General features: G+C 41.5%; 1 protein-coding gene across 1 annotated transcript in view; it reads right to left on the reverse strand.

Annotated features, from left to right (window-relative positions):
* Positions 1-2,834: 2,834 nt before the first annotated feature.
* The window catches only part of LOC103771181 (ELL-associated factor 1-like), a gene marked incomplete at both ends in the record, with an annotated part of 9,170 nt that continues 343 nt past the window's right edge, over positions 2,835-11,661 (reverse strand). The window contains 3 exons of the mRNA XM_008938475.1: positions 2,835-3,001; positions 5,563-5,699; positions 8,807-8,901. Coding sequence (XP_008936723.1) covers positions 2,835-3,001; positions 5,563-5,699; positions 8,807-8,901 — 399 coding nt within the window. The remainder of the gene's footprint in view (positions 3,002-5,562; positions 5,700-8,806; positions 8,902-11,661) is intronic.

Raw genomic sequence — 11,661 nt, forward strand, 5'->3', positions numbered from 1 at the left:
GGGGCTGCCCTGACCCCAAACCATGGCTTTCCATGCGTTCCAAGGCTAGAAAATTCACAGGGGAAAGCTAAAAGAAAGGTAAACAGGAATAAAGGTTTTTTCCTCTTTAAAATGCCCAGATTTTTTTTTTTTTTCTCTAGCTTGATTATGTAAAATTTCCACATGCTTCTAGTGATGGAATTGTTAATTATAAGATACAGTGATGATGATAATACATTGTCAGAATATCCTGTGTTGTAGCAAGTGTCATCACCTATACAGCACAGTCCATAGGCCAAAGAGATTCAATAAATAAGTCTGATAAAGGACAAGCCTCTGAGAATTGCCCACGCATGCTAACAGAGCTAGGTATTTAGGTCTCTTATTTTAGGTAAACAGGATCTGATTGGAGTTTTAAGCACTGAATCTATAGTCTCCAAACCAGAAATATGCTTCTGTGGTTTTGTGGCAGTTGTGACTTGTTTTGTTTGTTTTTTTCCAAGTACAGCATGCTGTAATTATGTCAATGTTATTGAAAACATTTCTGTTATGGTCAAATATGTCTGATAAACACTGATTATTTCATATAAATAAACGTCTGTATTGTGGTCTGCATGTGCAAATGTTCACCACTTAGTGAAATGTTATCAGATGTAGCCAAGTATTGAAAAGACCAAGCTCCTACCCTCTCTTTCGCTCCCTTCAGACAGGAGGACAATATGAAAGGATCCTCTGGTGTAGGGCCTGGGCAGAGGCTCCCAAAGGCCCATCTGTGTGAAGGGAAGGATTGGTTCAGCTCCCACATGCTTCACCTCTGCCCTCAGGCACTGCCTCGTGGGCAGAGAACAGACCTACCTGAAAGTTCCCCTGCCAGCTCGTTGGTAAGGGGAGCTACTGGAATGCACAGCTGGGGGGGCAGGGGCAGGCAGAAATCTGCAGTGAGGTTACCTTGAAACTACTGGTAAACGTCAGAAGGGCTGGGTGTGTCTTCCCACAGCCTGAAACAGGGCACACTGGGAGCGAGAGTGTCAGAGCCCAGAGATCCTTTCCACCTCCTTTGAGGGTTTTAAGTACTGTGCTGTGCCTATTAAACAAGAGCCACAGAATTTCAGCTTTCTGTTTCTCTTTCTTTTCTACAAAGAAAGTACTTCACCCAAAAGGAAAGCTACTGCTTGGATGGAAAGAACAGTGTCTTCAGAATTACAAGTCCTCATTCATAAAGAGACATGCTAAGGGAAGGTAACAGGACTGAAGACTATCTCACAGCTTTTACAGTTAAGTTCTACTAATTATTTTCATTATAGAATGGTGCCATCTTAGTTCTACCTTTCCCAAGTAGGTTCTTGTGATATAAATGGTTTAATAATGATGATGCTCTAGATAATCAATGCTGGAAAAGAGCTATAAAGAGCACATACTGTAAGCATAACAAAACATGCCCAGGTATTTGTGCTCCTTTTGGTCCTTGGACAACTCTCCCTACAGAACACCAACTTGACTGCCTATTTTTAGTACAAGTCAGGTGTTCTTTAGTTTGATTTTGGAAACAAAACCCTATGGGTTATTTATTTGGAGGTACTTTACAATAAAAGGTGATTGGCTGGCAAAAAAATTACTAAATCTTCTAAGCCATGTGACTTATATTTCAGCCCACTAGAGAACAGTGTTTGTAGAACAGATGTCACACCATTATTTTACTGTAACATGGCCTTTACAAATTGCTGTATGTATACAGAGGAGTGCCCCAATGGTTAAGTAACTTATTACACACTACAAGAAACGACACTTAAAATTCACAAATGATTAAATTTTTAAATTGATATATCAGCTGCTATCTTTCTCCTTACCTATTACTCAGAAAATAAAAAAGGCAATGCAGCTGAGGGAAGGAACTGTAGCTAACAGACTCTCAGAGGCAGAGTCCAGGTATTGAAAACACTAATGCTGCCAGACAGTGAGACCAGTCAGCACCTATGCAAACAGACGGATAGCTTAGCAGTAAAAATGTCACCTAGTGACCACAAACAGAAAAAATACCCTGCCAAGAAATTAACATAGTCTGGGCAATTAACATAATCTGGGCAATTAACATAGGCTAAGTCTACAGGCAGAAACAGCTATATGGGACAGAGAAAAAAAGAGACCCAGAAAAAAAAATACTAGACAGAAACAAGAATCTTAAAATAAAATAATTGCACCTGGTGCCAGGCAAGAAACACAGGAGAACCAAATCAGAAACACAAAAAAAGCTAAATAAAAATTTAAATTTCTCCTCATTCTGACTGCGTTATTCCCAGCACAAACGGGTAACAGCCCAGTATGAGAGAGAGGTGGGCAAAGGAAGCATGGCTAAAGCAGCTGCAGGTCCCCTGGCACAGCACTAGCTCCAGGTCCACCCAGCACTTCCACCCCACTGGCAAACAGCTCCCACCTCACCCACTGCAGGAACAACTGTACTCCAAGTTACTCGATTGCATAACTAGATCTTGGACTATTAGCTTTTGTTGCTGTTGCCCTTGCTCATGACACCCATTCAACTGGCCTACAGGCTGATTTCATGCTTATTTTGTCTTTTCAGAACAGAGAAATAGTTTGGAACAGAGAAATTTACCCAGAAAGAGAAAACTCTCTCTTATGCTAGAGAAGACTGCAGTATAAATATCTATGCTGGCAGAAGAGAATAAATAATTCACTAAGGTGCCTTAAAATGAGACATAAGGATGACAAACCTGTCCATATGTTAATTTAATCCCTGAACATTCTAATGTTTTTATAAATTGCACAGTCACAGTTTTTATTACAAAGAAGAAAGAGGGAACAACCCAAAACTCAGGAAACTACAAACCCTTCTTTACCTCTCTTAATGTCATCCAGCTGAGGCTCAGGAGAAGGATTATCTTTCAAAGGAGAAGTTTTAGGTCCAGCTGCTGGCTTGGTTGGGGCTCTGAACTGTGAAGGAGGCTGAGAAGCTCGGGCAGACTGTTGTTCTATTCGGGCTTGGATCTTACTGCTGCCCTCTGCTCTGAAAAAACAACCAGACACATTCAGAGGTACTGTGCAACTATGTTCAATATCCTTGTGCTAGTGCATCACCTGTGACTTCCTCTCCTACAGGCCTCTACTCTGTTTTGTAAGGATAGACAGTGAAAACAGCTTTGTGCATGCGAAACTCATTTTCAATAACAAAAAGCATCTACAAGTACACTGCAACACCTTTTTAAGATGTATTTTCAATTCCAGATGTGGTTCAGTGATGCCAAATTCTCTACTTGAAAAGCACTGAAGGCCTTAACTTAGCAGTTAGTATTTTTAAAAAACGATAAGCAATCATAGTAATTTAAAGTAACTATCTGATAAAACAAATCCACTCCTAACGAAATCATGCTTAAAACCATCACAGTAAAAGAAACAATATTCTCACTTCAATTAAAGCATCTCAAACTGAACTCTCTTAGAGGTCAACCTGACTTGAGCAATCACTCTTACTGTTAAATATGGCATGCAAGCTTTTAATTCCTGCTTTTCACTCATTTGCTGTTATCCTTTAAAAATAGTTTAAGCTGATCTCTTAATGGGAAACAGTCTCAAGAATAACACTATGCCTAGCTGTTCAACTCAAATTAGGTATTTCTTCCTTGTACTGAACCGATGACGTGACTGAGACTGTAGGACAGTCAACATCCTTGGCGTAAAAAAAACCCAACGAAACAAAATACTTACTCTGGTCCCTCTGCAGTGCCCCAAAATGAGGTCAAAGTGTGTGGTCTATTTATCGCACAAGCCCAAAGCCTTTGGGGGGGTATGGCTTTAGGCAGGGTAGCACAGAAGCAGCTCATGTGGACATCAAAACTCAGTCTCAGTTCTGGGAGGGCCACAGCTCCGCAGTGTGACACCCTTTGCCTGTGAGCTAATCCCAGAGAAACGAGTCCAACTGGCCCATGTGGGACTGCCTGGCACTTCACCCAAACCCTCCTGGTAACTGACTCTGCTCTGGGCCTCACTCAACTGTAGTTGCAACCTCAAAAATTAAGCACAGAATCACCTCTTCATTCATCACTGAAATGCAGCTATTAGACACCACATTAATGTAGATTATACAGCCATTTACAACAAAAATAAGGATTTGGGAATACACTCCCTGTATCACACGAAAGGTAAAACCAAAAGACTGTTTCCAGTATTAATTATGCTCTTGGAACTAAAGGTTTTATGTACAAGTGCAATTACTCTCCCATGAATGCCATCAGGATGTTAACACTAAAAACTCTGCTCCCACAGAGTGTCACCAGGTTGTTAAAGATCAAAGTAACCATGGGGGGAAAAACAAACAAACAAACAAGCAAACAAACAAACCCCAAAAAAACAAGACCAAAACCCAACAACAGAAAAACACCGCAACAAACCACAAAGCTTTTGGTCTAGGAAACTGAATGACTTTGCAAAGCTCTACTTCTTAAAACAGGGATCCCAAATATTTTACTACCCTGCCTCATTGGCGACAAAACTCACTGGATCCAAACACCTCACTGAGCCCAAGCCCTCCTGCACTTCTTTGCTCCTTTCTGCCTTAAGATTCACCTGGAAAAACTCCGGCAGAACTTACACTGGGAATTCAAATCTCACCTATGACATGCTGATATCCACTGGACAAGATAAATGCCACACGGATGAGCTTTCACACCACTGATCCAGAGGAGGGTTACAGTCCATCTACCTTGAACTCAGGGGGTTCTTGGCAAACTTCCAGACAACTGCTGATGAGCTTCAACCCACATTTCTAGTAGTTTTAGCAGCTAAAAGCTCTACATTGCAAGAAAGCATTTTGTAATTTTTTTTTTAATGTAAAACTTGTAAAATTATTTATGAGCTGCTTCTTCATGAGACATTTGAAGTGCTTTCACTTTCTCAATAACCTGTGGTCCAATGATGCTGAAAGAACATGATCCAGAGACTTCTTACACAGCAGCAAGATTAATGTTCCAACTGCACACTTTGTAGCATTTGTGTAGTGATGTAAGAATATTGGGTCAGAGAGGATTTCTGGCCTCAGTAATCCATCTAGGCAAAACCTCATAGCCATTATTTCTACAGTTCTCCCCCAGCTGGATGCTTTGGATTTGTGTTCCACTTTATATATCACTGACCCAGTACAGGGATGAGTGCTTCACATTCCCTAGAGTATATTATTAAAGGATCATGACTCCCACAGGAAGCTGTAGGGAACAAACCTAAAAGTTCAACAATCCTTTTTCCATGCTCTTTTTCAGCTAACGACAGATCCCTGAAGCATACCCCATCCTTCAGCCAGCTTCCAAAGCTTCAAATCATCAGAGGTGTTTGTTTCACTGCGAACTATAATTATGTCCTTTCAGCAGTGGAGAATTTACACATTCTTAACTCTAGGATTCATACTCCTATTTGCATTTTCAAACAAGGTAATTGGTCACGTAAAGCCCTTAAGACTTAGTAATTAAACATCATTACAAAATAAAATAAATCAAGAGTTCTGGTTAAAAAGACAGTCCGAAGAAGAAACTTCAGCATGAATTAATCCTATCAGCAGCCCTGTCCCCCCAGCTTTACCTTGTTTTCTTGACTTGGATGCTGCTACTAAGTTTTTCCAGCACGTATTCCCCAGTGTCGTGATTGATAATAAGCACACAGTCCTTCTGATATGGCCTTTTATTTCCTTTAAACACAGTCATTGGTGGAGTTGAACCCTGGTATCAAAGAAAGAGCACACATTTGTTTGGTTATATTCCCCTACCTGAAAGTCTATAAACACTGAGATAAATTAATATATGTATTGTTCTGACCAAGAGGCTCAGTTAATGTTTAGCTCCTACAGAAAATATTCATTCACGAAAAGGGAAAAATGCAGTTACATGCAGTGGATCAGACACTTCCTCATTGCAATATTAAGCCTTTCATCATGTTAAGTGTCTCTGCAGTGACAAAACATCTTCTCCATGGTTGCCATTATTTACAGTTCCCATTCCCAAAATGGTAATTTGCAAAGCTGTTGACAAGTGTCAGAAATCTTCTTGACATTTCTCCTCTGGAAATCTTTGGTTTGTGTAAGAAATAAAGCTTTAATTGTTCGAGTAGCAGAACTGTTGCCTGAAGAAATAGCTGGTCAAACGAAAAATAATTTAAACTGCTTTGTACTCTACATTTATCTATCTAGCTCTCCAAAAGGCAGTATTGGCATAGTGGGTTACAAGCAGCTGTCACACTGTTAGCAACAGCTGCCTCCTCCAAAGACAGGTTAGCACGTAGATGCCATACAATTACAATGAAACGTCTTCTCGAAACCAAACAGGGTATTTTAGCACCTTGCAGGCAGCACCCAAGCCCACACAGCTCTGCACAGGGCCAGAGCACTCACAGCTCAGGCTGAGAGGCAGTGGGGAGTGGCGTGGTGCTGGGTGCTGGCTGCCGGGGCCGCCCCGGTGCCGACACGCCTGGCGCTGGGGCACATCAGAGCCCGCGGCCCCCCTGCCCACAGCAGCACGGGCACACCCTGGCTGTGGCCAGCAGGGGCACGTTAATCAGAGAGGATACGCAGAAATGGGTTCTCAGACTGCTCTGTGATGTATAGCTACTGCACAAAAGATTTTCTTTAGTAAAGTTTATTCACGTGCACCTTTGCACGTGCTGTAGCAAAGCAGCCAAAATCAGGGAGAATAGGAACAAACTGCACTCTTTGTCATTTTATTCCAAGTAGCAAAAATGAACAATTGTATTTTAACCACTCAGAATGCAATTCCTATTCTCCATGTTGCTAATAAAGAGGTTTGAATTTAAAATGGCTTCAGAATAGTAAGGGTGAAAAATCTGAGTTGAAGAAAAAGATACAGTAAGAGATACAGATACAGAAAAGATGTCTCAAGAAACTCCAGTCTCCAAAGGCACATTACATTTTTATAATTCCTACATTTAAGAGGAAATCAACATTTGAAAGAATAAAAAGCAAGCTGAAAGTCAAATCCTGCTTGCTGTTGACCGCTAAGTCACAAAACATATAATGCACAAATGCAGTGAGAATTGATCAGAGTTTCTTGGCTATCATTCTGCTACCCAGAAGCCTCCTAACTCAACAAGGACTGTGATTTTGGTTAAAAATAAAAAGCAGAAACAGAACCCCACTTAGGCAAATAAACAGTCCCACCCTACCAGTTACAATGTTTAGGTTTTATGTTAGTGTCTAAATGACACTGGCTTACAGATTCTGCTGCTTACAGGATAGAAAAAGGTGGCAGGTGAAACAGGTGACATTTAATCCATTTGTTTTCAGGTGTGAGGTTTTTTTATCAAACAGAAATTCTTCACTTCCCCAACCAAGATGATTTATCAAACATTAAAGCCACTAAATCCACATGTAGAAACAGTACTTCAATTTATTCAAGCAGCAAGGGACATTAAAATATCTCCACTGAGTAAATTATCAGAGACACCCTCAGGGGCCAAACAATTTCAAGAAAACAACTCAGAATCTGAATCCTATCCAGTTGTTGGGCAACTGAGAACTGAAGCAGGATCCCAAAAATTCAGTAAACCTTGTAAGGATGACACAACCTGAGAACTCCTCACTGTTTTCCAGTGCACTCCGAACTTTCCAGCTCCCTGCCCGGACCGCTGGCCGCTCTGCCCCGGGACACCACAGGCTCAGTGTGGGCAGCTGCCTCCCAGGCCCACGGCAAGCTTCACACTGCTCACGCTCATGGGGAGGCAATCCCCTGAAACTCATCAGTGCAGAGCTTCAGGGAGACTCCAGTGCTGCCGTTTGACAACACTGCTCCCAGTCAGTCCAAGGTGAATGCCACTGCTGTTAATCACATTGCGACTGCTTGCAAACAGCACTACCGCATTCATCCACTTTGTAGACAAAAACCAGTACGTGGCCTTCTGCAGCACTGAAGGTGAGCAAAGCCACATGAAAAAGGGCAGCAGGGGGAAGCAGGTGAACGCCTCATTTGGCACAGATTATCACAGCACCATCACCTAGTAAATAAAAACACGAACACATTGAACTGACCACCCCAAAAGGGCCTGACTCACAGCTTCCGAACGGGTGACCGACCCCTGCAACCACCAACCCATCAATGGCTGTGAATTCTGGTTTACTGGCTTGACACACAGCACTAACTGCAGCTAATAAACACATCCCGCTCCAGCACGCAAGAGCTTTCTTTTGTTTAGTAAGGAAACCACTGAACCTTCAATTACAAACCAGCTGCAGCTATAAACAGTTTGATCACTTGTTTTATTGCTGTTTGACCATCATCCTCACTCGGCGGATCTTTATGGATTAATCTGAGGAGGAAGTGGATGGGAAACCACTTCATTGCCACTCACCAGGACTGCCCCCCTCGCTTCCACTGACAAAACTAAAGGCAGGGAACCCTCTAAGCTCTCGGTACACGGTTTAGTGATAGGAAGAACACGCTTGCAGGCCTGCCTGCGGCTCCTGAACAGCCAATCCTGAGTAAAACCCAAATTACTCTGCCTTGCTTCCCTAACCCACAGCACTAAAAATGATGGACACCAGGTATAGTGCTTCAGCTAACAGTAAAAGTCTTCTTGTTATCCAAGGCATAGTAAGAAGGAATCAAAAGTACAGAGCAGACTGGAACCTTGCAAATATAACCCTTTACAAAAATTCAGTTGTACAGTCTTTTCCTAAGGTAACACACTACAAGTCTGGCTGCTCAAATATTGCACCCACCAGTATTAAGATGAAAGTGAAAATAACATTTACATCAGTCTGTAACTACATTACAAATCTGTTGGAGAGTAAACAGGGAGAGGCATATAACAAACTTACCGGAATATGTGGCAAAGTGATTGTTACATCATCTCCTTTACCAACCTGGAGATCCCCCTCACAAGATGTATCAATCGATGCTGGCTTAAAATCATCTAGAGATGAAAACAAGTATGATTACATTTCTTGGGAGTCTTCAGAAGTGCCACTGCACATTTACTGGGATTACAGGGAATGCTAAAACACATGCCAGCATTTACAGCAGGGTTGGGGTAAGGCAACATGTCTATCAGTCACACAATGGTACCAGATTCTAAACTTCCTTCTTAAAATGGAAATAAGGTTCTAGACCTTGTGTCTGAAGATCAAAAGCAGACTTCTCCAAACCCCAGGCTTTGAGCGACGTGAATTTTGAAGGCAAGTGTAGAACTGTACCATGCATCTCAAAAGAGCACCAGCTTCAGGACTCGGGCTGTGCATGGCTCCTGCCAGTTCCAAACCCAAAGACTCTCTCTGTGACTAATTCAGTGACACCAACTCGTTTAGCCTTACTGATATTTCTGGCTATTCAACAGATGCCTTGCCTCCACAACACCTCAAGGGCAGAGGAGCCCTCATGCTAGTCCAAAGCCACTGTGGATGGAAACCATGACTAAGGCGAGATACTGCAATAGCTTTAAACCAATTTTTAGCACTTTTGCTGCGTTGTATAGAATGCTTTGTCCTCCAAACAAGACAGTCTGTTTAGGGTATTTATTTGAACTAAGAACATTTTAACTTAGACATATTTTGCCCTCATTATTCTGCCATGCTGGTGAGCCATAAAAAGCAGAAAAAAAATTATCAGAACCTGTAATCTTTTGACAGAGGATTTAGACAAAGTGAAATAAGGACAGATATAGTTTGGTTTGCTTCGTTTGTTTTTAAAATAAGCCTACATTCAATTCTAGCATCTCTGGCTGCAAAAAGGAGAAATTGTATGCATGACCAAGGCTTTTAATTACTGCATTAGTTAAGAAATTAGTATCTCAGAAGAAATTTAAAATATAATTCCATTATGAAAACTGTATCTGCAGGAAACAAAACCCCCCAGCTTGTCATAAATTCTCATTAAGACGATGTTAATGTCTAATTGAGTTTTACTTTGACAGCACAACAAGCTGAATCAGGCACACTTGACTTAATCCTCATGCCTTAACCGCCAGACCAAATCATACTCTTCGTTTTCATCTGAGCAATCTATTTCTAGCTATTGTTTCCCACCTACTTTATGTGCAAGCTTGCTAAATTAAAACAAACCAGCTGTACAAGAGCTACTGTCTTTGCCAAAAAGGGATCAAGAGTTTCAACAATGCAGTCACTAAACTAAAAGGATCACTATCACACTTCTTCCTTAGGGATCAGCAAAATCATAGCCACTCTAAACACTCGACAAACTGGCTTAATTTGGTTAGTTCACTAAGTGGACATGCCCAGCTAGTCTTCCTGGATATCAGGTGCACGTATCCCTCCAAATGTACTCACAGTCCATTCTCCAAAAGTCCAATGTTTTTAAGATGTGTTTTCTGGGGATACTCCATTTTTTCAGTACAGTATTTCATAAACATTATGGAACGGAATGAAGTATTTTAAGAGGGCCAAGACAAATTTAGCCTACAAAATCTTACTGTAGTTTGTGTGAAGAGGATTACAGGAACAATATAATTTTTGGATCCCAGATAAATCATTCCAGATCAACAGTTCGAAAAAAAAAAATTATAACCAGGAAATAAAGAGATCTCATTAGAAAGTCATGGAAAATGCAGCACACAGAAAGCTCTTTGAAAATAAAACTGCATAATTCGAGTTGTACCTGAAGAGCTTTGGCTTTGCAAGCCCTTAAGAAAATGATTATTGAAGCACTTTCAATTCTAAAAATGCAGTGTATTTCTATTTGGACATATCTTGGTTTTAGTTCATACAATATCAAACAATCACCTCATTCATTTGGCAGTTGGGCTGTTTTGAATTTTTGATTTATAAATGGAGATATACAGTGTTAAAACACTTATAGGTACCAAACATATAGTATGGTATTTTTTAGCATGGTGGAATTATGTATAACCAGAGGGGTAAACCACAAAATTTAAGTGTTAATCCACAAGACGGAGTTTACCACTGAGCAAAATAGCTTTGCCTCAATCATTGGCCAGCTGCCTGAGTAACAGTTGAAGCTAGAAAGCTGTTCTTTCAAGCTGCACTCAGGTGATGAGTACCACCAAAATTACTTACTCCTAGTGTATATGAATATGGGCCAAGAGACTGGGCCTGTATTAAAAAGCATCAGAAAGCAAAAAAAAAATCCTACTGTTAACAGTATAAATTCCCCAGTTTAACATAAGGCTACTGAAATACAAGTTCAGTATTACTTTCATTTAGTGTTTGTGATTTACTACTTCTGTCAAATTCTGGACTCATTCAGGGGAAGAAAATGCAATTTCTTGCCCAAAGAATCCCAGTACAGAGACACAGTGAGCTTCTTTACAAAACAATCTCATAAGATGAAAGTCAACGTAACAAATACTAGAATAGCGCAGTCAGACAAGATCTGGTGTCTTTAAAAGCCCCATCTCGTCTTCCAGTGATTCAAAGCCTTCAGGACTGCTGGAGACCCTACATGAGGCTCCCTCACACACGTGAGGCAGCGCTCTGCCTGTGTCTCTCCCGACGGCAAAAAAAGCTCGCTTTGGTCCCCCCCGCCGCCTCCCCGGGAAAGCCGCTGATCGCGGCGGGCCGCTGGGTTACACCCTGCCTCAGCGTTAAAATAACCGCTGAAAAACCAAACTGTGGGCGCCTGAGCTGCTGGCCAGCTTACAAATCAAGCTGCGGGTGCCTGGGCTGCTGACTAGCCACGCTTCTCTCCCGGCACTCCCACC

This window comes from Merops nubicus, unplaced genomic scaffold (assembly GCF_000691845.1).
Source record: "Merops nubicus isolate BGI_N331 unplaced genomic scaffold, ASM69184v1 scaffold29890, whole genome shotgun sequence".
In the NCBI taxonomy this organism is placed as follows: domain Eukaryota; kingdom Metazoa; phylum Chordata; class Aves; order Coraciiformes; family Meropidae; genus Merops; species Merops nubicus.